We start from the raw sequence: 27,551 nt of genomic DNA, 5'->3' as shown, positions 1-27,551 counted from the left end.
TATATTTAAAAAAATTTGCTCGACAATTATTTAAAATAAAACAATAAATTCTTTAAGGTCACTTGCACTATTAGAAACTCCCTACGCCTTAGAGTTTTTCAGTGTACAAACACAAAATTTTTTTATAGCCTCCCTTGGTCGAGCGCGTTAACGCGGCAGTTCCCAATGGTTGTAGGCTGTATACACAGATACACACACAAACTATAAGATTCGAGAGTTCAAGTCCTAACCAAATCGGTTCCTCTAGATCTGAAGATATAATTGCAAAATTATCATAAAAATATTTTTTTTTATTTAATTGGTGCTTCTTACACCATGTTATTGCAAAATATTATATTTTATGAATTTATTACTTTAATTTTTAAGTAAATTGTAGAATTTCGAACAAGTTCGGAAAAAATTCCTACTCAATAGTAGGAAAAATTTCCGGAATATGTCGGAGATTTTTCCCAATTTTTATTCGGAAAAATTTCCGAAAAATTTTTTACAGTGTACGCTATGCACTTATTCGAAATCAAAAATATAGATAATTTTACAGTAAACAAAATCACGAGGCGATATATACTTATACGAAAATTTTATATCAAATGTCCATCCTGGGGCCCTCTCCCCTATAAATTTATTTAAAATTATATTTAATATTTTTAGTAAATTTAAATAGGGGTTGGCGCGCGAAGCGTGCAGGGGGCGAAGCCCCCTTTGTGTATATATATATATACACGCACGGAACGAAATTTTTTAAAAATGCGATTTTTCTATTCCTGAGGTAGAAAAACAAAAATAAATATAATGAATTCGAATACGAAAAAAATTTTGGTATTACAGTACTTCATCCATTGTGATCCAATTGTGATTAATAAATAATATACACTTAAATTGATAATTGTCTCTTTATATAATATATCAAACAAATTAACATATTTTACATCGTGTGTAGAGGCAGTTATTGCACCTGAACATGTTATTATAGCCAAGAAAACCAGTTTAGTTTAACTTTAAATTATATTTTGATTTGAGAAACTCTTTGCATGTAATTATATGATGGACTAGAATAAACCGACGAATTCATGCTGCTCCGTATGCTCATAAACAATTTACTTAAGAATGGAATATTTTGACCTTATTTCAAATCAGGAACTTGAAGTTATATTTTACATGATTTTGGTAATTATTGGTACAATTTATTATATTTACTTTGAAGGATCTTTATTTTTATCCTTAGTACTTAAAGAATACCCATTGAAATTTAATGATCTAAAATACGAAGATTGCCAGAAACAATTTTGTTTTCTAATATAGTACCAGATGGAAGATCAATACGATCCCCATGATTCGCTATAATGATTACAGTTCCTCTTAAAGAAACGCCTTTGCCAAATGTTACATCACCAGATACAGTTAAATGATCCAATTCAAGAATATCAGGAACTGTCGCAAATCTAGTTAAAAACTGATGAACCTGTAACAAATTTTTTACGAAATTAGTTAATAGCAACAATTTTTTAAATTACGTAATATTTTATAACAAGAAATAATTAATATTCCACACATTTTCATTTCGAACAAAGTCTTTAAGGGGGGATCCTACTTTACACTGTCAAAAAAATCAAAAAGATTTTTTTGTGTGATTCTTTAAATAATACATCTTAGAATATGTACCAGACAGTGTTGGGTAGTAACTAGTTATTAGTAACTAAGTTACTGAAAAAGATACTTTACTTGAAACTTATAACGTAACTAAGTTACTTTTTTTAAAAGTAACTTGTAACGTAACTTAGTTACTATTTTAATAGTAACTTTTAATTTTAAGTTATTTCGTTACTTTCTTTGCACTTTTTTATTGTTTTAAAAACTTAATAATTTCGTATTTCAAAAAAAGCGCGCAAAGTGAAAGCAAAAGAACATGGTCTATGCGCTCGCATGCTGCGCATTGTACCGAGTGTTTACATTCTGTTTTTCATGTGCTCGTGTTCCATCGTATTCGTTTGGTTTACTGTTGCAATATAGGGGATATACCTGCATAATTTAAACAGTGTACAAGATTTTTTAAAATAAAATTTTAATTAATTAATTTATTTGTATTCATAAGTTTTATATAGACTTTTATTTAAGAGTTTATAAAAATAATTTTTAGCAACCCTGTGTCGAAATTGTACCTTATTAATTGATTTGTAAATTAATTCTTAAAATGGCAAACAAAATCCATGATTATAAAAACTAATTTTCCAATAATGATAATATTTTTAGAATTTTTATAAATAAATACTTGAATAGGTTAAACATGGATGCGTTAAAGAATTAGAAGCAGCTACAGCGAAAGAACAAAAAGAGAAAATTCGAAGAACAATTCTCAGATTCTTCATCACAGTCAAATAAGAAGCAAACTCTTTTGGAAAACTGGACTTCCGATTCAATGCTAGTTACTCAAAAAAAATATTGGATAAAAAAAATATGGATTATGTAAGAGAAGAGAAAAATTATCTTTTAAAGACCTAGTGTTACTTGGATTACCAGGAAATTTTAAAATTTTTCCACGTAAAACTTTAGGGGAAAGAATAGATGATGCTTTTATTAAAATGAATGCAAATCTATGTGAAAAACTTGAATAAATACATGTATTACATGTACATATTTCACATTTTAATTTAATTCCCATTTGATAAAAAAATTGAATTTCGATACCGCTTAAAGTCATTATTTTTTTTCAAAAAAAGTATTTTTTTGTTTCTGTCTCACAAAATATTCAAATTTCACTATTTCTTTGGATTGTTTTTAGTTCACATGGAAATTACATATGTAAACTTTAAAAATTTTCAATGATTTTATGATTTAAACAATCATTGCAGTTCCCACCATTTTTAAAGTCAAGATGTGCACAAACGTCATCAATTAATTTTAACTTGTCTACTGTTAAATATTTTTTGTCAAAATTTTGTTTACAAATACTTCAAATATGTACAAAAACATTCCAAAAAACCATGAGGTCTAAGTTCTTTTTTCCTTTTTAAAAAAATTATCAAAAAAGCGCTCTATTCAGACTTCCTAAAGTAGGATCCCTCCCTTAAAAAACTAATAGTGTAAGTGCACTAATTGTCGATTATTTAAGGACGATTATCCACGGAAATGCAGACGTCCAGAAAAAAATAATTAATTAACATTTAAATAATCAAATTAATATTATTAAGTGTACTTTCTGAGAGAAGAAATATCAATTTTCAAGAAAAAAATTTAAGACTTAAAAAACTTAATTGTTTATACAATTTGCACAGGATAAAAATTTTCAGTCACATCGCTTCTACAGAATTTTTTAAAAATGATTGGATTTCAATGTAATATGGCTTATTTTCTTTAGAAAATGATTCTCTAGAACTTCACCTTGGGGATTTCCAAACAAGCAAGCCGTTTATAAAATATGACTATTTGTTTAAAAAAATCTAAATTTTTATTTTAAACAAATAGTCATATTTTTCAAACGGCTTGCTTGTTTAAAAATCCCCATGGTGAAGTTGTAGAGAATCATTTTCTAAAAAAAATAAGCTATATTACATAGAAATTCAATCATTTTTAAAAAATTCTGTAGAAGTGATGTGACAGAAAATTTTTATCCTGTGCAAAATGTATAAACAAGTAAATTTTTTAAGTGTTACATTTTTTTTGAAAATTGATATTTCTTCTTCCAGAAAGTACAATTAATAATGTTATTTTAATTATTTAAATGTTAATTAATTTTTTTTGAAGGTCTGCATTTCCGTGGATAAACGTCCTTAAGACAAAATTTTTTAAGATAAAGCTTTTCTGTGCGGCATTCTAATATTTTTACATTTATTTTCTAATATCATTTATAGGTTGGATACTCCCCCAAAGAGAGGTGTTAAAGACGGATGTTAATTAACAAAAAAATAAAAATAGATAATTTAACGAGAAATAATAAATATTTAGAAAGAATACTAATTTTTATTATTTAACAATTCCGGTTATTTGGAAAGCGTAAATTGCTCTTCGCTAACAAAGATAGATTGAGGTAGTGGACTGTCACTTAGAATATTATTTATTCAATACACCCGGGTAGACGGTATTTTAGTGAAAATGATTAAAAAGAGAAATGAGACAAAAACATCAAAAGGTGATTAAATAAATCAAAACTTGAATTAACACAAAACAAGATTACATTTATTCACTCAACCCCAAACAGTGTACATCTAGTTCCCAAATTGATCTTTGATAAAAAAAATTGTTTACAATTAAAAAAGCCATTTACGTTAAGCTACTTGAACAAATTCATGTCTCACAAAGAATGGTTTATTTCAATCAAAAAAAAGCAAAATGATCAAATGAAGGAAATATTCAATAATAAAACGAAAATAGTTGGTTCTTCATAAAATTGAGACAACAAATAATAAATTGTATGTGTAAAAAGAAAATGTGTGTGTGTGATGTGAATGTTTCTTTATGAGATTCTTTATTTTCGAAATAGAGAATAAATATTCAGAGTAACTCACCAGAATAATAATAATTAAAATGATACAGAAAAGTATCAAATTACTTTTGAGCTCGGTGGAGTTCAACACTCGTATTTGTCATACGACTTCAATCATGCGGAAGTTGCTTTTACTTCCTTTTAATTATTTATATCTTTTTATTTCCAATAAATTTGCAACGATTATTTTATGATGAATTATTTCAATATTTCAAAAATCCGTTTTAAAATTCAGAGTATTGGGTTCATTAAGTCTGAATTTTCTCTAAAGATAATTTGAAATATAAACAATTGTGAATTTAATAAAAGACTTAAGATTTTTAGCTGAATCTACACTTTAACCATTTATGACACTTTATACTGAATGATTCAATTCCCTTTTTTTATGAACTTTTATATGATAATCAATTTCACAGATTGTGGAAAATTCACATGTATTTTTATAAACAAACTCGACGAATTTCAACACTTACTGCGGGGAACAAATGATACTCTCTACTACTCTTAGTGGGAGTTAAACTTTATATTCATCCGCCTCTTTGCGGGAAACACATCCGCTCTGCGGGAAAAACAAATTAAGACTCCTCGAACAATAATTCGGTGGCAACGATCACACCCTGTTGGTATGTAATTTTAAGTAGTGGGAGGGTTGATTTTGCAATCAACACCTCGTTGTTTCCATGCAAGTTTTAGCTAACTTGCATTTTACTAGTGGCGTGATCGGTTCAACCACCTAAATTACTTTTATGATTTCTTATATTTCCTAATTTTACAAACTAATGTGGAAACTTTTATACATTGTAAATCCCACAATTGGCAAACTTGATCATATTTTTGTCCGTGTTATTTCGCAACATGAAGTTCAATAATTTCAATTCATTTGCGAAATAACCATTGATTTCAGAATTAAAATAAATATAAAATAAAATTATTAATAATTGTTAAATAAATTTGAATTAATAATTGAATATTTAAGATTAGAAAAATTTATATATGTATGTGTGTGTGTTACATTTGATGTTTGAGAATAATTGAGAAGAATGTTTACAATATTTTAATAACAAATATTATTTTTAATGAATAACACAGCCCCACAAAAAAAAGTGTCATGTACTTTTGACAGGAATACCCTAACCCTATGTATTTTGACGCGCTGAACACGAATCCGAAGTCCGTTTTGCTCCATCACGTCAGGATTTTTTTCTAACCTCAAAAAACATGTCGGATTTTGAGAAGTAGGCGATTTTTTTAAAAATTGATGTATTAACTTCAACTTGGTATCTAGGGGTTTTTTGGGTCGCTGATTACGAATCTGATGTCAGATTTCCGAAATTCGATATGTCTGATTCAATATTAAGGAATTATTTTTAAAAAATTGTCAGATTATTATGAAATTTGGTATCTACAGGTTTTCTAAGTTGCTGACAAGTAACACTAGGGAAGTGCCATACGCCGATTTTAAGAAACTTGGCAGTTTTGTAGTTTTTTGAAAACAATTTGACACGTATGTTTTGTTTTTCCCCAAAAGCTGATTTATGGGGGGGAACTACACCTTGAATTTTTTTACGTAAATATTATAATTTTTCAAAAATTCAAAATGGCATATCCAACATGGACTTCTATCAGCCATATTAGATACGCCATTATCAATTTTTGAAAACTGACATCAGATACGTAATCAGCGACCCAAAAATTCCAAGATACACTATTGCACATTAATTTTAAAAAAATTTCGTAAAATAATGTCCCTCTACCAAACAAAAATTCAAGGGGTAGTTCCCCCCCATAAATCAGCTTTTGGGGAAAAACAAAACATACGTGTCAAAATGTTTTCAAAAAACTGCAAAACTGCCAAGTTTCTTAAAATCGGCGTATGGCACTTCCCTAGTGTTACTTGTCAGCAACTTAGAAAACCTGTAGATACCAAATTTCATAATAATCTGACAATTTTTTAAAAATAATTCCTTAATATTGAATCAGACATATCGAATTGCGGAAATCTGACATCAGATTCGTAATCAGCGACCCAAAAAACCCCTAGATACCAAGTTTGAAGTAAATCTTAAAATTTTTTCAAAATTCGTCCGCCATATTGGATCCGCCATTTTGGATTTTGAAAATCTAACTTCAGATTCGTAATCAGCGACACAAAAAACCCCAGATACCAAGTTTGAAGTTAATACATCAATTTTTAAAAAAATCGCCTACTTCTCAAAATCCGACATGTTTTTTGAGGTTAGAAAAAAATCCTGACGTGATGGAGCAAAACGGACTTCGGATTCGTGTTCAGCGCGTCAAAATACATAGGGTTAGGGTATTCCGGTCAAAAGTACGTGACACTTTTTTTTTGTGGGGCTGTGTAATATTTAACAAAAAAAATTAAAAATTTACGGAATTCCGTCCGTAACATGAGGAGATCTTTTATAGGTACTTCGATTGAGTTTAAGCTGTGTCTGATTAAGAGGTGTGGTGGTCCTGGGGTGAGTCATTATGTTATATCATTGGTGGAGTCCCTATGACTGTTTATCATTATCTTTGATTATTAAGGACATTATAAGTACAATCTTAAAAAAATGTCTAAGTCGTGTATAATTCTAAGGTGAAAAGTTTCTATTAGTTAAATATGTGACATTAGTTCGGTGTTAAAAAGAGGTAACACCATAATCGTGATCAGCGACCCCGAAAAAAGGAAAGTTGCAATCAAAAATTTCATTTTTATAATTTTGTCCACTTTATGTCGATTCTGGCCCACTGTGCGTTATAAAAAATCAAAAAGTAGGGGAAAGTCCCCTGCAATGCAACAGCCCCGGTTGTGCAGCACTTATCATTTTGTACATGTTTCTTTATCTATTGATATGAAACTTATGTCAACTTTTGGTCACGTTATAAGGATGTTTTTGAGCAAATACCGGTCCGCCAAATAATATTTAATCTTTTGTGAGCTCTATGTCAGGAAAACGCTGCAATGATTTTTCCCGTTTTGTAACAAACTGATTTTTTAACTTGTTTGTCAATGTAGAAACTCAACTTTCGTCCTATACTTTATGATGTAAAAGGAATTTTTTTAAAATAATTGAATCGAAAAAAATTGAAAGGTCATTTGCAAAATTGTCCCAGATTCGGTTATGCAGCACACCAAAAAATATTTTTTTTATAGTTTTATGCTTAAGTATCGACTTTATTTTTATATTTAAGTAATTTAAGAAGCATCTGATTGAATGCTACGGATAGTAGGATGAATTTTTAAAAATTGATACCAAAAATATCGAACCGTTGCAATACACACATCTCACGTCTGATTCTATTTTAAATCGATAAAAATACTGTCCAAAACAACCACGACCTGACAACGCTTATGTAAGGTAGTAGCCAACTTCACCGTGTTTCCTATGTAACCATGTGGCGAGGAGGGGAATCAGGCGGTAGGTCCACCTACCTTTAGACTCCCCATCCCATTTCTCCTGCCATTTCTCAACGAGTCTACTTCTGGACTCTCTGCGAATTATCGCTTTGAGTCTATCGCTATGCTCTGAAGTACCCTCCAGATCTTTGTTAAGATGGAAGATCTCCTTCCTTTCCATCGCCAATAAATCCATTGGCGGTAATCCAGCGAGTACCAAAACAGCGCAAGTAGACACCGTTCTGAAGGCTGACACAATTCTCCGTGCCGGGTCTCTCTGGACCGCGAGGAGCCGGTCAGAGATGCTGTGGAACTTTAGGTTGAGGTTATGCCTGTCTCAACTCCTTCAAAACTTTGGTTTTTGACATGTATAGTAGTCTAATAAAACTCTTAATATTTCTTCAGTAGATACTTTAAGGTATCAAGATTTGAAAAAAATTTATTTCAACGTTCTACAAACATTTTGACTTTTGGTTACTTTTTGTTGATCCTGGCCCACTGTGCACCATGTTTAGTTTGGCTTTTAAATGAAAATATTTTTTCTGACTGTTCTTGTCAAACCGAGGTTTTTATAAGAAACTATATTTATTATAAGGAACTTTTTTTTTCTTGTTCTAACACCCATACGTAGACGTTCCAATACGCCAAATATAGAGTAAATGTCTCAACTACTGTGATGTACAATCCAAGACCGATTTTAATGATAAAATAGTAAAAGTGTAAATAAAATAATTATTTAATTCTTTTTGTTACATCACTATTAGTATCTATTGAAATAGAAACGATACTTTGAACTTGAAAGAACAAATATGTTATTAAAAATATTAACTTTTTTAACTTTTTAGCAGCGCTAAAAGAGTTGATTTCTGTGTTAGCCTACAGCTAAACAGTGTTTGTCGTGGAAATTTATTCTCAAATAATTGCAATGTCCCCTTAAAATTATTGTGCAGTTTTTCCTTTATTTCTTTAGATATGTAGCCTTTCTAGAATTTAGCTAGTTATTGTCTAGAATGCTTACTTGAAAATTTTGTACAAGTTCGTACAGTAGGCTGTCTAGAATTTAGCAAGATGCTGTCTAGGATACCGTCATTAAAAATTAATATGTCCGTCAAACAGGTGTCACTGAATTCGCTACAGTAACTAACTAGCAGACGAATTCAGTCTTTGACAATCTTTGACGTGCATATATGTTTCTGGCTATTATTATATTATATAAGAATTATATTTTAAATAATAAATTTAATTGATTTGAAGTTTTTATTTGATTGGGCTAATATTGACAAGTAAAACAAGTAAGCATAAATAACATTTCATTTATGATAACATATATTCATAATAACAAATTAAATAAATATATCAATAAAAATATATTTATTTAATTATTGTTATTTTTATGTTATATAATTTAAGTTTAATTAATTAAATTAATAAGAATTATTAATTTCAATTTTAATTTAAACAAATTAATTTAAAAATGAAAAAAATAATCTTATTTTAAACAGAAAAAGTTTTTTTTACCAAATGGTAAAAATAAAAAATTAAAATATTGACTTATATATTGTTACAAACCTAAAAATTAATTAATTGGAAATTTATCAATTTTGAGGTTAGGGGAGGCACCAAGCTACCAGAATTTAAAGTTAACCGAGAATATGTGATAAAAGAAAACCTTAACCCTGTTTATTTTATGGTATCGTTTATCCTTTTAAACGTTCCGCCAAGCCACAACAATATACAATTTAATTAATTTTTTTTCCAGAATTCTTTTAAAGAATAAAGAAAAGGAAAATCAAATCAAAAAATTAATAATGCATTCTTACCCTTTATAAAATACATTGTTTATTAAAGAAAATACCCAGTAGAGAGTTCTTGTTTTTAATAGTATAAATAAAATGAAAGAATAACAGTATGGAACGATACATGAAACTTACGTATATAGCTAATACTACCGCTGTCCGAAATTTACACGCAGGTTTTACAATTTCGTGCAGCGGGCGAAAAACAGGCAAAACTGGTGGCACTGTCGCGATTGGGGGTCCACCAAGTTGGATGGCGTAGGCACCTCGGGCACGAACTGGCCAGTTTAATAGCAACAAAAACTCCAATTAACTGGTCATATAATTAATTGAAATTTTTACACAAATTGGCCTCCACCAGCCTCCGCCGATTTGCAGAATTTTTAATAATTTTACCGTGGACGGGCTAAGTCGCGGCTTTTACAAACTCAAGGAACTCTTCCGCCAGGTCAGAACCAGGAAAGTGTTGCTTAATGAGCTAGGAAAGTTGTACTGCGCTAATTGAAAATTTTCAACCTGCCTCTAGTCCTTGCTTTCGAATCGAGGTGGCATAATTCAGGGTTTTCGGGGGTAATGGGAATAGAAGTAGGGAAATACACACGAGGCCCATTGGACGTTGTACTTTTGCTGACGTGTTAAAATCTCACGCTGGTCTTCGTGAGAACAAATATACAACTTGATGCTTTTCGGTAATTATTATTTTAATCAAAATTATAAATTATAGTTAAATTGTTTAATTTTGACTTATAATTGTAATTTTATTTTGAAAGGAAGAGAGAAATAAAAATCTTTAATATGCTTGCAACCTGCATCCCTTCCTTATTTATTGTTAACTGCAATTTCCAACAACGTTTAAATTGTTTGTGCTGAAATTTTACATTTCACAGCGCATATCTTGGGAATTGTGCATAACATATCTGGCAGCGAGTAGAGGCTCCAAACGCACGTGCGTTTGTTTTGAATCGCCGTAGCCCATAACCTGTAGTTCAGGGGAAAAGGAGAGGAGAGGATTGGGGAGACGCAGCGAGTAGATGCATGTGACGTGTCGATATAATTTGTTACTTATCACGCCTGCATGTATGCCCGCAATGCGAGGGATTCCTGTACGTACTAGTGTACGCAGAGGGGGAGTCCATTAGTGTGTGTGTTGTTTTACCCATCCAACGCAAACTCTACCCACAGCGAGAGTAATTTGTTTAATTAAAAAAAATTTTTTTCCTTTGTTTTATTATTATTATTCGCCATTGTCAACCACACAGTAAAGGCAAGTTCCACTTTAAGATTAATTTTAAATTCAACAGCATTAGCCATAATAATATTAATTTAAATTGCATGTAAATCCATAGCTTAGATCAGCAAGGGTAGTCTTAAAATGTTGCGTCTCAAAATAAGACTCTCTTTCACCGTGCAATAATCTTCAAAATTTGGTTCGACAATTCACAACTTTATTAAATGAGATTCCTTGCTTCATACATATATGCTAACAGATCTATCTTTTGAATATATGTATACACTGAGAGACCTTTTGGACTGCAGCGAAACAAGGTAAGTGACAGCAGCGCCACTATGGTTTTGCTGTGCGGCGGTACAATTTTAGAAGCGTGACTGTCCAAAATGTTGGTGAATAGTTCACCAAAATAGTAGGGACGCCACCTTTGGTTTGTAACTGTATAACTTTTTGGCAGTCACGCGCCCAAAAATATACCGCAGCTGCCCAAACTTATAGTCTCGTAGCTTACCAACAGAATGTTCCGCAGCTGCCTGACAAAAGTCGGCTACGGTGCAAAAGGTTTCCCAGTGTAGAACTATAGAATTTTGACTCAATGCTGATCATGCATTTGTAATACTTGCAGAGTAGCCAATCGTCACATATATGTGTTCTTTTTATTAGGAACGTTTCCGCATTACTAATTAATTTTATTAAAAATAAATTTCTTTTAATCTTCTTAGTTAAGGTATGTCTAAATTTTAATGATTAAAAGAAAAATGGTACTCAATAATTAACCAACTCATAGTCTAGCGCTTTCACAAGCTGCTGAACGTTCTGTGGTTATCTTGGTATCAATGTCATGCGATAGGGCAAAAGAAACTCTGTAGCAGTTTCTCAGTCGAGTAATAAAGTTTATCCCGACTGACATTCAAAATTAACATGTGTGACATATATTTGTTAATTAAATTATTTAACATTAAAAATAAATTATAATTTATATATAATTATTGTTTCTTTATTGTTCTGATCCTCAAGTCTTCATTTTCCTTAGTCGTAACTTATCAAATCAATTTTGTATTTATTTTTCCATATTAAGGTTTTGTAATGGTTAGCGTGTTAGCCTGCGGAGCATTAAGTTAGGGGGTTCGATCCCAGCGAGCGTTAAATATTTTCCAAAATTTAAGTAAGCGATTGCGTTAAATAATAATAGAGAGGTAAATATAAGGTCTCTAATTATAAATAATGTATTAATTGTATAATTAATTCCATGTTTAATTTTTTTTGTGTAGGTGTTACTAGTTATTTGAAGTTAAGTCGACCCTAGTATAGATAGAAACTGTATATTTTAATAAAATAAAACTGGCTAGAAATTTTTATTTTACTAGAAAAGGATTAGACAACCGGCCTGGAAAAAAATTAGCTATCCCTGTCACATACACTACTTGATTCTGTCCAGTTTTCTTCTCAAGTTGGTCGATTAAATCTAGCTCAACTTTACAGTTTCCAATACATTTCCACTATAAATTTCCACACGGGTTAGAGGTTAGGTTAACTGGATAGACTACAGTTATAGCAGCATAAGAAGAATATACGCATGCCCTAATTACTGTGATAGGTTCAATTAAAACTTAAATAACTAATTTGATAATAGTCGAAATATGCATCTTTAGTGGATATAATATCAAATATCATTTGGAATAATTTTTAAAAAACATTTTGAAACAGTTTTATGTTCTCAATTAGTAAGTTTTACTAATTTTCTAGAAATTGCAGTAATTGGGGCATCGGCAGTAATTGATACATTTACCCTAGTCTCATTACTTACTTTTTCAACTTTTCTGATTAATTCTATATCTTATCTTCCTATTATAAAAAGGTAAAACCTTTTAAGAGACGCATTCTGTCAAACGCATAACGCTTTTTCGTGATAATCGTTAAATTCCAATTAGGCAATTATAAAAAGGTCATAACCGTAACGCATAACGCGTGTAATGTGATAAATGATAAAATATCTGATTAGTTACTATACGGGTTTCCTTTTTCTAAATTTGCTCAAATTAAAGTAATAAGATCGGGAGGGAGCCAGTCTAGTCTAGTCTATAAAAGGATAAGGTTGTCTAACAGTACGCATCATCAAAGATTTTTCGCTTTTCGATGACACAAAGTATGTAAAAATAAAACCTTAGATTATTTGTAATTATCCGTTTGATACAGAACAGTTCGAAACGTCAATTTTCAAAGTTTAAAATTTGTGTATTTTATTATACAAAAATCGAAAAAAACTTTAAGAAGTTCATAAAAATTAACGATTTTCTTTCTCCAAATCCAAATATAATGTATAAATAAAGTAAGTTTATTCTGTCTCGGATGATAGTCCTTAATAATTTTTTGGGGGTTTCACACTGCTTGTTTGCGTTGTGTTACTGCTGCAGGCCTTTTCTTTGTAGTGTCACGTCACTGTAACTTTTACATTTATGTTATAAGAATCCTTTTTTTAATTAATACCGATTTGCGTTTCCCTGCGACTAAACATCTTTTCTTTTATAAATAAAAGAACCCTTGCCTTTTGTATCCTTCTACGTTCATATATTGTATTTCTAAAAATATACAATTAGAAGCGAGAAACTCAGTATTTCCTTAAAAGGGCAGAAACGGGTGTCCCTTTCCTACAGCTGCGATTTGAAACAAAGGCGCTCTCTTTCTACTTCTGTAATATAATCAGACAAACCCTTTTTTACGTTTAACTAAGAGAGAGAGAGATAGGGCTAGCTTCTAATATTAGGGTGAAAAAGCAACATGAGACAATAAAATTTTATAGTTTCTCTTACGTAAATTTGGTATAAAAGGACTACATTTTTACGGAGAGACCAGTCCAGAAATTTCCACCGAAACCGCTAGTTCAGTTCATATTTTGGTATCTGCACGTCTTCATCACATACGAAATCTAGTACAAGCATTGTTATTCTGCTCGATTTCATACTCAAGTTCGACTTAGAAGAATCTTTGTGTCAAGTGTTAAAAGTTTCAACGTCAAGAAGAGCTCATTCAAGTATTCAATGATTTGACTTCCCATGATATTTGGAAATCATCTTTTCTTCCTTTTTTGGAAGAATTTAACTATTTGGATTTCATTACTGTCAACTGAACTCCGGACCTGTGGTCATCACCAAGGCCTGTCAACCTCCCTGTGAGCTCTTAAAGTATATCTGGTACCAGACGTTCATATCATAATTAGGACACAGCAGTGGTCCTTCTTCATACTTCTTACATGTAAATTTTCAAGGTAAGTTGTAATACTTTTTATCTAAATCTTTCCTAACTCCTTAAATTACAATTTACATTTGAGCTAAATTTAATAAATTAATGAAAGTTAAAAAATAGAAAATACACATTTTAGCTGAAAAATTTTATATTTATTTTAATTCAAGTTTAAATATAAAATGTTTTTGCTGATCGTAAAGAGGAAGCAAAATGTTCATGTAATGAACATCTGAATTTACAACTTGTTTTGTAGGGTTACCAGACGATGTTTATAAAAAATAATAAATTATTTTGTAAAAAGAGGACAAAAGAGGACACACGATTATATAAGAAGAGTAAAAAAGTAGGACATACTATATATATATGCTAAGAATCAGTTAAATAGCAGTGGGAAAGATATCAGGAAGCATGTTATGTCCGATTTTTCGCTTTCTATACGAAAATTATAGTGAAAAATGGCACAAATTTGATTATCATGGTAAAAACCCTTTAAAAAACACCATAAAATCATGGTTTTTGCGATTAACTCCTAAAAACAAAATTTCGAAAAATGTTTGAGACAAATGTTGTAGGTTTCAAAAAAACAAACAATTTATGTCGTATACATTCTTTACTAAAAATGTTTGGTTTCAGAGAAAAATCCAAAAAACCATTTAAAAAAACATCAAAAATGATAGAGAAATCTAAATCATGTAGAATTTTGGGACTTGTAAGTATACTAACATATTTTGATGCGCTGATTACGAAAATGATAGTGTAATTTGGTGCAAATTTGATTATCATAGTAAAAACCATAAAAAACACCACAAAATCATTATTTTTGCGATTAACTCGTAAAAATCGCAAAACAAAAAAATGTAGCCAAAAGTTGTAGGTCTCTTAAAAGCACACATTTTATTTCCTTTCCATTTTTTACTACAAGTGATTGGTTTCAAAGAAAAATTCAAAAAACCTAAAACATCATGAAAACTAATATATAATATAGAGTAAGGTAGCCTAAGAGTACACATTGCCTAAGAGTACGCACCATCAAATATCTCAGCATATCTCAGTTTATTAGAAATATCAACATCTATTTACTGCTTGAAAAAGTTCTATCAAGTACTGCGAATTAAATTCTGACGTAGTTTATAATCATAATGTTTGTAGAACTTTTATATTATTTCATTTTTATATTAAAGGTTAGAAAGCGAGTGTCATTGCAATTTTTTTATTCATGAAATTAAGTGATTAATGAGTTTCCTCATGTAAACCATAAACCATTGTCAAGCATATTGAACGTATAATTAAAGCCCGTTTAATATAATAAAATAATTCTGAACTAGATTTTTTATGAATAAGTATTTTTTAAAATTATTATTATATTCTTCTCGGTACTATCTAAGAGTACGCAGTACTTAATAATTTTTTAAGACTATTTACCATAATTTTGAAAATATGATCAACATATCTGTAATGTATGTTCCATATTCTATAAGTTATATATTCTAATTTAACTCCTTTTTTTAACCCACTCCCCTCCCAGCTTAATTTTGATTTTTATATTAAAATTTTCCATTTACTTCTGCTTACAGATATAAAAAGAAATCATGGATTTACAAAAACTCAACGCTATTGGTCACATGGAAAGTTTCCTGCCAACAAAACCGCTTGCTGAGTTGACTTCAAATGCTTTATATACTGTAACCAAAATAAAGAGGGTGCAGACAAAATTCGGAGGTAGGATTGTAGCAGAACTAGATACTACATTCAACACTTTCCTCCCAGCAAGGTTCGCGAATTAGATTCATTGATTCATTTAGATTTATGGCATCATCTTTAGACAAATTAGCATCTTATTTGAATGAATATAAAATTGTAAAATCAAACTTTTCAACCTATAGTGATGATAAAGTTCATTTGTTAACCCGAAAAGGAGTTTTTCCTTACGAGTATCTCGACTCTAAGGAAAAACTCGAAGAAACTCAGTTACCCCAAAAAGAACGTTTTTATAGTACATTGAATGATTCAAATACATCAGATCAAAAATATTTACATGCCCAGCAAGTATGGTCAGAATTTAATTGTAAAAGTCTTAGTGATTATGTTTATTTATATATGAAAACTGACATCTTGCTGCTTGCTGATGTATTTGAAAATTTCCGTAAACAATGCTTAAAAGCATACGGGTTAGATTCTGCACACTATTACACGACACCGGGTTTTACTTGGGATGCAATGTTAAAATATACAAATGTAAAACTAGAACTGCTCACTGACATTGATATGATAATGTTTATTGAACGTGGTATAAGAGGGGGCATAAGTCAATGTATAAATCGTTATGCCAAAGCAAATAATCAATATATGAAAGAGCACAATGTCAATGAGGAGACTTCTTACATTGTATATTTAGACGCTAATAATCTGTATGGTTGGGCCATGGTACAGTCTCTTCCCTATGGTGATTTCAAGTGGGTTTTAAAATTTGACAATAGCTTTAATTTTAACGTTGCAGATGATGCAACTATAGGTTATATTTTGGAAGTTGATTTAGATTATCCTACAGAACTACATAATATGCATAATGATTTCCCATTTTGTCCTGAACACTTGAAACCACCAGGGTCAAAGCAAGAAAAGCTTCTAACTACTCTCCAACCTAAACGAAAATACATTTTCCATTATCGTGCACTTAAACAAGCATTAGCCAATGGGCTTAAATTGGTTCACATCCACCGCATTTAACAATTTAAACAGTCAACTTGGCTTAAAGATTATGTCGATTTCAATACTAGTCAACGAACAAAGGCTAGTAATGAATTCGAGAAAAACTTGTTTAAATTAATAAATAATGCGGTGTATGGTAAGACAATAGAGAATGTACGTAATCATGTAAACGTAAAACTCGTGACAAAGTGGGAGGGTAGGTACGGGGCAGAAGCTTTAATTGCTAAACCAAACTTCCACACGAGAGCTATCTTTAGTGAAAATTTGATAGCTGTGGAACTTAGGAAGACTGAGGTGTACATGAATAAACCAATTTATATAGGTCTTAGCGTGTTAGACATATCAAAATCTCTGATGTATGATTTTCATTATGATTATTTGAGGAAAAAGTATAGAAACAACTGTAAACTGCTTTATACTGACACTGACAGCCTTATTTATAATATCAAATGTGAGGATGTCTATTCTGATATGAAAGCAGACATTTTCAAATTTGATACTTCTGATTATCCCATGAATAATATATATGGCATTCCGCAAGCCAACAACAAAGTGTTAGGTCTTATGAAAGACGAATGCAATGGGAGGATTGTCACTGAATTTGTTGGTTTGCGTAGTAAAATGTATAGTTTACGTGTAGATAATCAAGATTCCTTAAAAAAGGCAAAAGGTGTAAAGTCTAATGTAGTTAAGTAACATATAACTTTTAATGATTACATTTATTGTTTAAAAAATATTAAAATCCAATCTCGAACTCAATATTCCATTCGCTCCAAACTCCACAAGGTCCTTACTTTAAAACAGAAAAAATAGCCCTAAGTCCCTATGATAACAAAAGATTTTTATTGAAACACAACACTGACACTCTTGCAAGGGGTCATTATATTATTGAAAGAGATAAAGTCATAGAAAATGATGTAGAAATGATAGAATTATAAAATAGAATTTAAGTATTTATTGTAATAGAATATAAGTATTATATTGTAAATAGAAAAGAGAAATGTAATTTTACCTATATTTATGAATATTTATTGATGTTATTTATTATATTGATCAATATTTTATAAATGTTGTTATACACATTGATTTTTAAATAAATGAAAAAATTTTTCTATATACTCTGAAACTTTGTCTACCTTTATTTAATAGAACCTTAATATAGTTTAACAATTAGGAAATAAAGAAATTCACTAAATAGTTTACATTTTATACATATTTTATTTAAAAATAACTTCAATATAAATACAATACATTATTACATTTTAGGTTAACATTACTTCAAAGTCAGTTTAACTTTTATTTAACTTTTTCAAAAGTTAACCTTAACTTTTTCAAAAGTTAACTTTAACTTTTCTAAAAGTTAACTTTAACTTGAGTGATGGTGAATATTTCAGTTGTCCAGTTACTATAAGTTGAATACAGTTTAATTTTATATGATTTCATTAAACTCTCAAATATAGAATTATAAAATTCTTTCCCTTTATCAGTATGCAATTTTTTAGGAACACGTCCATTCACAAGTAAAGATTCCATAGCTTCAGAAACATCTTTTCCACTCTTACTTTTTACAGGAATAGCCCATGCATACTTAGAAAATATACCTATAACTGTAAGCATATATTTGAAGCCTTTATTAACTTTAGAATAAGGTATCATTTCAACTAAATCTGCTTGCCAAGTTTCATCAATTCCACGCATTTCTACTTTTCGACGTGGATAATTTCTCCGAGCTTGCCTATGTAACTCTGTCACAACTGTTAACTTTTGATCATTCATGTTGAAGGATTTTTAACAACAAAAGTGATCTTAATAGAACAATATTCAATATAATAATGATCTTAATTTTACAAGTTCACTCTTAATATATAATTTGAGCTTCCCGTAATTCTTCAATTATTGACATAATTTCATTGTTATGACTTGAATTGCCAGCCTGTTGTGATGCGACAAGTAAGCGTAGACGATCAACAATCTCATTTGGATCATCCCAATAGACATAGTCTGGATATGATTCTTTTCTCACCGTCATAAATTGTGGTAATTGAGTTTTTCTCTTCAAATAAGAATCTCCAGATTGCAGCAAAAGTTTTGCAATAACATTAGTATATTTGAAAGTCTTATTACTACGAATAGGTTTATTTGGGCTATAGTTCTTTCTATATGTATTCGTACTACGCAGGATTTCTTTATAGTCTACGAAATCATTAGCATTTGTTAACTTCTGATCAGGTTTTTGACGGAATATGAGTTCTAATAATCCATCCGTTTTAGAATATTTTTTCTTCCCAACTAGATTAATGTAAGAACCTTCAAAATCAATTTGCGTATCACCAATCATATATGTACCGTCGGGAAGTTTATGTACTCCATAAACCGTATCTATATATTGTTTTCTATTTTTGTCCAACATTTGCAGAAATTTCTTTGTTAATTTATCAGAATCTTCTTCCACAGTATTAACCACATTACTTTCATCTTTAATATCGTACATGCCTTGCTCATGAAAGTCATCATTAAGTATATTATTATTTTGCTCATTAGTAATAACATTATGATTCTCTTGATTTGACAATCTATCAATTACATTTTCTTTTGATAAATTTTGCATGTCTTCTTCTTCTTCATAAATAGGATCATAAAACATTACATCATAATTATAAATAGATTTGTTGAAAGGTGTATCTTTACTAATGGCAGCCTTAAAAGATGATTCAAAGTCATCTTCTTCTTCTTTCTTTACATGGTTTTGAAAATTTTCAATCTTTATAGGATTTTTAGTTATATTCACTAATTTTTCCAATGGTGTAACTAATGGTTGAAAGGTTTCTTTCAATATATTTTCAGCTGACTCTCTGCCACTTTTAAGAATACGATGCTTTCGACGTATAGCATCACTTGCTGCAGGTATTTGATGTAGTGTCTCTCGCTCCTTTCAAAACATGTTTATTTATGAAAGTCTCAAACTGAACTAATGCAATTCTCTTGAAATGCTTTATTTATAACTGAATAAAGCAATCAAATCCCTTCCTATATCTTCCATCATTTATATTTCTGTCTTTATCAATAACTACAAATCCATATCTGTCAGAGCTCCAACATACTGAACATAAATCTCGAAACTGTGTAAACGTCATATCTGTATTAAGATGATCATTGTAAACATGCTTGAGATTCCTTTCATCTTGTCTGAATAGCACAAGCAAATTAATATTATCTCTAACAAGATGTTTTGGAATATGAGCATATGTTTGACAAAGATAAAAACTATCGACGTTAACATGTCGCCCCATACATGCCATCTACTTTACAAAGTACTTGTTCCAAAAATTTATATTTCGGCTGCTGTAATGATTTTGAATATAAATATATATTTTCAAATCCTAAACCATTCGGATGTATAATCAGAGAAAGAAGTGCATTCGTTTTTCCACAATTTGAAGGTCCACAAAAAGCTGCTCGAATACTATTTGAAAATAAACTTCCATGTCGTTTAACCCCATTATCTTTAGTTTCAATGAGGTTATCCATATTTGCAATCGGGAGTTGTACAGCTTGTACCTTGAACTGCATCTTGGAATTGACTAACGAAAAAAACTATAAATACCCCACTTATATAGTCGCCCTCATTCAGTTGGTTATAGATCATTGTAGAGTGAAGAATGACTACTCACGATAAACTGAAGAAAAATTCTTGCAGTGGTCAAGGATTTCTCAATACTTTAATTAACAAATTACCATTCGAGTGTCACATTCCTGGTTATCAATATTGTGGATCTGGAACAAAGTTGGCAAAACGTCTTGCACGAGGGGATCCTGGTATAAATCCTTTGGATACGGCTTGTAAGGAGCATGATATAGCCTATTCAAAAGATAAAGACGTGGCTGCAAGAAATACTGCAGACAAAATACTAGCTGAAAAGGCGTGGGAACGAGTAATTTCCAAGGACGCTAAAATTAGTGAAAAAGCAGCTGCATTAGCTGTAACTAATATAATGAAAGCTAAATCTAAATTTGGGATGGGTTTAAAAATTAATAACAATATTAAGAAAAAGATTGTGAAGAAAAAGAAGAAGAAGAAGTCGAAGAAGAAGAAGAATACAATTTCCAAGAAAAATAAACGCATGACATTAGGGAAGATTATTCATGCTGCTAAAAATAATATGAAAAATAATCATAACGCAACGGACACTATTAAAACAGCAATGATTGGTGCACAAAATGCAGTTAAAAATCTTGGTAGTAATTGTAAAATTTCATTACCCCGAATTCTTTCTGTACCTTCAAAAGTTGGCGGTATTTTACCGCTAATACCAATTTTTGCCGGGCTTAGTGCATTAGGAGCACTTAGTGGTGGAGTCAGTGGTATTGTAAAAACAGTAAATGATGCTAATGCTGCTAAAAAACAACTTTTAGAAGCTCATCGACATAATGAAACAATGGAGGCCATTGCTATAGGAAATGGTATATATTTGAAACCCTATCGTAAAGGACTTGGTCTTTATATTAAACCACATCAAGGAAATAGATTGAAATATACAAAAAGTGTTAAAAAAAAACTAATATTGAAGCTACCTCACCGCGCATTAACCGACTATGATTTACTTAAATATGCTAAACTTATGAAAATACCTAAATTTCGTAATTTCGTACCATAATTAATCTTGATAATAAAGAAGGTCCTGGAACACATTGGGTAGCATATAAAAAGATAAACAATGAAACTGAATATTTTGATAGTTTTGGAAATCTTTCACCACCATTGGATCTCATTGTTTATCTAGGTGTTGGTAGCTATATAAAATATAATCATGAGAGATATCAAAATTTTGATACATTTATATGTGGTCATTTATGTCTTAAATTCTTATGTAAGCAACTTAACGTTAAGAACAGTTTTAATCTATATAAGAATATGTAAACAATTATAACCTTCAGTATAAAAGTAGATGTCCAACATGAATGACTCTTTTACCTTAACGTTAACGGGAAAGTCTTCAGTTCTGGAGGCTTCATACTTCCCACCTATTGAACTTTCACCTAATAAAAATTATACACTTGGGCTTGTTGATCTATTTACATATAACTCAATTCCTAACATTAATGAAAGTTCCAACAAATTTTACATAGATGATTTTGAGATTACTATACCTACAGGTAGTTATGAAATTAAAGATATAGAAGCATATTTGATACGTCAAATACACAGAAAATTAAAAGGCATTAAAATTAGAAGCGTTGCAGCTTATTTTAATGCCTTTTAATTTTCTGTGTACCAGATGAAGTTTATTTAACAATAGATTTCAACAATAGTACATTAGGATGCAATATTAAATCAAATCTTTCGATTGACTTTACTCCGGAAGATTCTATTGGCAGTTTATTGGGATTCACTGCTCGCAAACTAATGCCGAATTTAAAACATTTTTCCGATTTACCTGTGAACATATTGAACGCTCTACGCATTGAATGTAGTATTACCACTGGAGCGTATATAAATGGTGAAAAAGTTCACACATGTATGAATTTTTCCCTACTGTTCCACCAGGATATAAGATTGTAGAAGTTCCAGTACACATCATTTACCTTCCAGTCGCCGTAAAAACAATACATAACATTCAGCTACGTATAGTAGATCAGAACGGTATTTTGGTTAATTTTAGAGGAGAGACAATAACAATCCGTTTACACATTAAATCAATATAATGGGTATTGTTTATAATCGAAAAGTTGGAAGTAGTTATAAAACTCAAACACCATGTCCATCGAAGATCAGTTTGAATACAGCTCGCAAGGCGTTAACACCTCAGAGTCGACAATTCCTGAAGCAGCTAAGTCTACGAGTCAGAAATCAAAACTAAGAAAGAGAAAGAAGAGAAGAGGAGAAAATTTTTTCTTGTTTATTTTGTGTCGCTGTTATAAGAAAAATGGAGGAGATTCTCAGCATTCCAGCATCAGTGAATTTTGATGAATCCATAGCTAATTATGAGATTCACAGTCATCAACCATATGCATCCTCATCGTTTAACAATAGTGATGAAATTCGCATTATTGTACAAAATCAAGATTTATCTATTTTACCAAGCAATAGTGTATTACATATTTTTGGAAGGTTGATTAATGCTGATGGAACTGATGCCACTCAAAATATTCATTTCACCAACAATGCGATAGCCTATTTGTTTGATGAAATTCGTTATGAATTGAATGGTATTGAGATTGACCGTTGCAAGTACGTTGGACATACAACTACTATGAAAAGCTTGGTTTCCTTAACACCACCTCAACTTAACCGCGCTGAAAATGCAGGAGTTTTGAATGTGGAATTGAATACAAGAATTTCATTACAAGATGGATATTTTGATGTATCAATAAAACTTGGTATGATTTTTGGTTTTGCTGAAGATTATAAAAAAATTGTTATGAATGCTAAACATGAACTGATTTTAATAAGAGCACGTAGTGATTTAAATTCTATTATTCAAATGGGCGAAGGTGCAGATGAACAGTTCAAAGTGCAAATTAATAAAGTGGAATGTTTAGTGCCATATGTTTTATTATCTGATAATAATAAAATCAAATTATTGAAATTTATGGAGAAAGATCCACTAATTTCAATGAGTTTTCGATCGTGGGAAATGTTTGAATATCCTTTAATTCCGTCAAGTACAAGAGTCATGTGGCAAATAAAATCGTCAACACAATTAAAGAAGCCTCGATATGTAATTGTTGGATTCCAAACAGGAAGAAAAGATAAACGTAAAAAGTCTGCCAGTTATTTTGATCACTGCGACATTACAAATGTAAAACTCTTTTTAAATTCACAATCATATCCTTATGGAAATTTAAATTTAAATCAAAATCAATATTCTATACTTTATGATATGTATGCTAATTTTCAATCTTCCTACTCTGGAAGAGATTCTGAACCCATATTGAAGCTTGACACTTTTAAATTGAAGCTAGAAATAATATACCAGCTGAAACAACTGCTTATTGCCTCATCATACATGATCGCATTGTACAGTATAAACCAATCAGCGGTATAGTTAAGAAGATGTAAAGCAGTGGAGGGGGTAAAATGAAAGTAGTGGGGGGTTGAACTGAGAGGTATATAACTCACGTTCCTGGGATAGAAATTTATTTCTATTCCAGGATGGAATTCATCGTAGACGTTCAAGGCTTCAAGAAACCCTGCAACGATTTCATTTTCAAAGAGTTGGCTATACTTCCTCTTGAAGCTGATGCTCAACCTCGAATTTACCTCTTTAAACCCCCATGTGCTTGGAATTTACTACCTGAACGTTATAAAAGTGAAAATCTCTGGCTAACAAACAATTATCATGGAATCCACTGGATGTCTGGAGATGTATCTTATGATGAACTGCGTACTATTATACAAGAAACATTACGAGGTGCAAAAACTATCTACACGAAAGGTGTTGAAAAAAAAGCAGTGGTTAGAAAAATATTTGTTAAATGTACAAAATTTAGAAGATATAGACTGTCCAGCGATTAAAAATATTAAAACTTGTAACGATAGCATGCAAGTGCAGCGGAAAAGCAAGCAGTACCAATGCAATGGTAGGGAGACGGAGAGCTATGAACGCGCTCGCTATTCGCGCCAACCGCTCTCCTACCCGCGCACCACCACTCTCGTTCACTGCTGGCGGGAAGTATATGCCTTGCCTGCACGATTTGAATTCTTCAGTTCGTCTCTCGACTGCTTCGAGGCACCTCTCGCGCAGAAGGTTACGAGCTCGCTCCTCAAATACATCGAGACCGCTCTCTCAAGGCGCTTCTTGGAGAACGAGCTCGATGAAGAAGGTCTTCGTACACCTGACTATGGGCACTTCCGTGCCAGGTGAACGCCTTCGTATTCCGTCCATCTCTGGGACCCTTTTGTAGGAACTTCTGCGAAGAGACCTGGAGAAAATCCTCCCCTGACCCGAGACCTTCTTATGGGTACTTCCATGGTTGGTCAAGGTGGCAGGTATTTCCTGGCTCTGCCCCCCCAGATGACTAGAGGCACGTCTCTGTCACCTGAGGCCAAGCGACGGCACAGATTTCTCTCCTCAGGGTACTTCCTGGCCGAGAAGTCGCTATTGAGCTTCTGCTGCGCGACCCTTATAAAACGAGCAAGAATGTCGGCAGCGTACCGGCATTGGGGTGGTCACTCGGTTACCAGTCCGACCACCCCCCTCAGAGTGCACGCACTAGTCGCGTTCGATGCATAAGGACTTGGGGTTAACTCTAGATAGGCTCCGCGTAGTTACCCTCGACAGCCGGCGTTGGCTAGCTTAGAAATTTTATAACATCTATTTTTCAGACAGGAATGCGGAAACCTTGCGACGATCGTTGGCGAGCCGCCGAAGTCACGGCTGTAGTCGAAACCGACATTGCGATTTTTATTTTCAATAATAGTTTGTTTCTTTTTTATTTTCTCTTCACTATTAATTACTTTGTTATCTACGCTATTTTGTTATTCACATTTTTTTTGTATCTCATTTTGGTTTATATTCATTACATTAATAATTTTGTTACTTTTAAATTTAATTTAGTTTTATATTTGTTTTCCTTTTTTTTGTATTTTCACATTGTTCTTTTTATTATGACAATATATAATTCTTTCGAAGGTTTATTCACCATTCTATTTATTGACTACACCTCTCCTCAAAAGCACAGCAACTCTTCATTCGATTTCATTTTCTAATACTAGATGGCGTGCTCGCCAAATAATTAACTAAAGATCAACTAATTGAAAATGAAATCCAGGAACCCAGACTCCATCCGGCGAGCGAGTTCCCAGCACAAAAAAAAGCTATTCATTCCAAACTGAATCATTGTTAACTACATGTACGCATCATATTACTCAAACTAATCATTGTGCTGTAAACATTGTTATGATTCTTTGAAATTGGTTTCTGAATGTGTCGAATGAATTAAGAAATTTATCAGATGGCTTCGATGAAGTGGATTGTACTTATACTACTTTAAAATCTTTTTATGAAAAATCTGAATCTTATGTATAATAAATTTTAAATATTTTATCTGAATAAATTAATTTATTAGTTTTTAAAAAATAAAAAAACGCCTATTTATTGCTTGAACCTATACCCTTAGTATTAAGACTAATAATAAAGGTAAAATAAGAAAAGGAACCATTTTTTATGTAAATTAATACATTTATTTTTCTCACATTATGGATATTTACAATTTTATATTACAATTATTTTTTTATTTTATATTATAATAATTTTTTAATATTACTTATATTCAAATTCGATTACATTAAACTTGCCGCCGATATATTTTAACTGTAATTCTTGAGATTGCACGGCATTTTCAATCATTGTGAATGATGCAGGTTCAGCTTCGAACAGCTTCGCGAACCTTGCTGGAAGGAAAGTGTTGAATGTAGTATCTAGTTCTGCTACAATCCTACCTCCGAATTTTGTCTGCACCCTCTTTATTTTGGTTACAGTATATAAAGCATTTGAGTCAACTCAGCAAGCGGTTTTGTTGGCAGGAAACTTTCCATGTGACCAATAGCGTTGAGTTTTTATAAACCCATGATTTCTTTTTATATCTGTAAGCAGAAGTAAATTGAAAATTTTAACATAAAAATCAAAATTAAGCTGGGAGGGGAGTGGGTTAAAAAAAGGAGTTAAAGTAGAATACATACCTTATAGAAAATGGAGTAGTGATGCTAATGCTGTGGCAGCTGTGGATGTTGTTGCTTCAGTATATCTGTAACAGTTATGCTATCTCCGGGCTTGTGTTCTGCATTATATCCTATCAACCCCACTTTTCTTTTTTCTCCCACTTCTTTTCACTCCTACTTTAAAAAAAAACTGCGCACGCAACTCACCGTATACTACGTATCCCTACTCTATTATAATAATGCGCACGCAAGTTGATGAAAAGAGAGAGAGAGAGAGGGGGGAGCGCATGCAGCTCAACATATACTCTAAACCTCACTATGGATGTCAAGAGGGTGAAAAGTGGGGGGGTAGCTAAAAAAAAGAATAAGCAAATGAGTGGGTGGTAGTAGGTGACCAAGTGTGGGAGGAAAGTGGATAGAATTTTCAAAAAATGCCTATGCAAAGAGGTTTAAAAATTCCCGCGAGTAACAGCGCCATCTTGCGACAACAGTCAGTAACACCGATCTTATGCAAAGGGGTTAAAAATTTAAAAATTCCTGCGAGAAACAGCACCACATTGCGACAACAGTCGGTAACATCGATCTATGATAAAGTAGAGTTACCATTAAAAAATAGGGACTTACCATGGAAAAAAGAAGTTTTAAAAAGTGCCGCCTTCTTCTAAAAAACAACATTAGTATATGGTAAAATAGTTACATACCATGAAAAATATAATCGGCATGCAAATTAGTGGGTGGAAAGTGGGAGGCAAGCTTAAAATGACGTGAGTGGGTGGTAGAAGGTGACCAAGTGGGAGGAATGTGGGTGGGATTTTCTATTTTAATTCTACTGCTGCGAGTGCTGTAGGTCTGCTGCTGCTGATACTGTAAGCTGTAACAGAATGACTTTCCTGGACACGGGAATCGCCTAAGGTACATGTAGTCCCCACCATTCACAAATCCCACCACTGTACTATATCCCGACTTGACGCATGGACTACCAACGGGCCCGGTAACCGTAAGCGCTCAACTGCCGCGCACCTTTCACTTTTGAGTCA

The 27,551-nt window shown here is 31.8% G+C and overlaps 1 protein-coding gene across 5 annotated transcripts in view; it reads right to left on the bottom strand.

Annotated features, from left to right (window-relative positions):
- Window positions 1–876: 876 nt before the first annotated feature.
- LOC127279892 (UTP--glucose-1-phosphate uridylyltransferase) overlaps window positions 877–27,551 on the bottom strand; it is a 237,922-nt gene continuing 211,247 nt past the window's right edge. For all 5 annotated transcript variants that reach the window (XM_051302548.1, XM_051302543.1, XM_051302545.1 and 2 more), the window contains one exon: window positions 877–1,459. In XM_051302548.1, coding sequence (XP_051158505.1) covers window positions 1,247–1,459 — 213 coding nt within the window. In that variant the 3' untranslated portion in view covers window positions 877–1,246. The remainder of the gene's footprint in view (window positions 1,460–27,551) is intronic.

The sequence above is a fragment of the Leptopilina boulardi genome, unplaced genomic scaffold, assembly GCF_019393585.1.
Source record: "Leptopilina boulardi isolate dan_hultmark-lab unplaced genomic scaffold, ZJU_Lbou_2.1 LbouV2_224, whole genome shotgun sequence".
Lineage (NCBI taxonomy): Eukaryota > Metazoa > Arthropoda > Insecta > Hymenoptera > Figitidae > Leptopilina > Leptopilina boulardi.
Note: the sequence above shows the minus strand (reverse complement) of the source record. Positions and strands in the feature narration are given on the sequence as shown.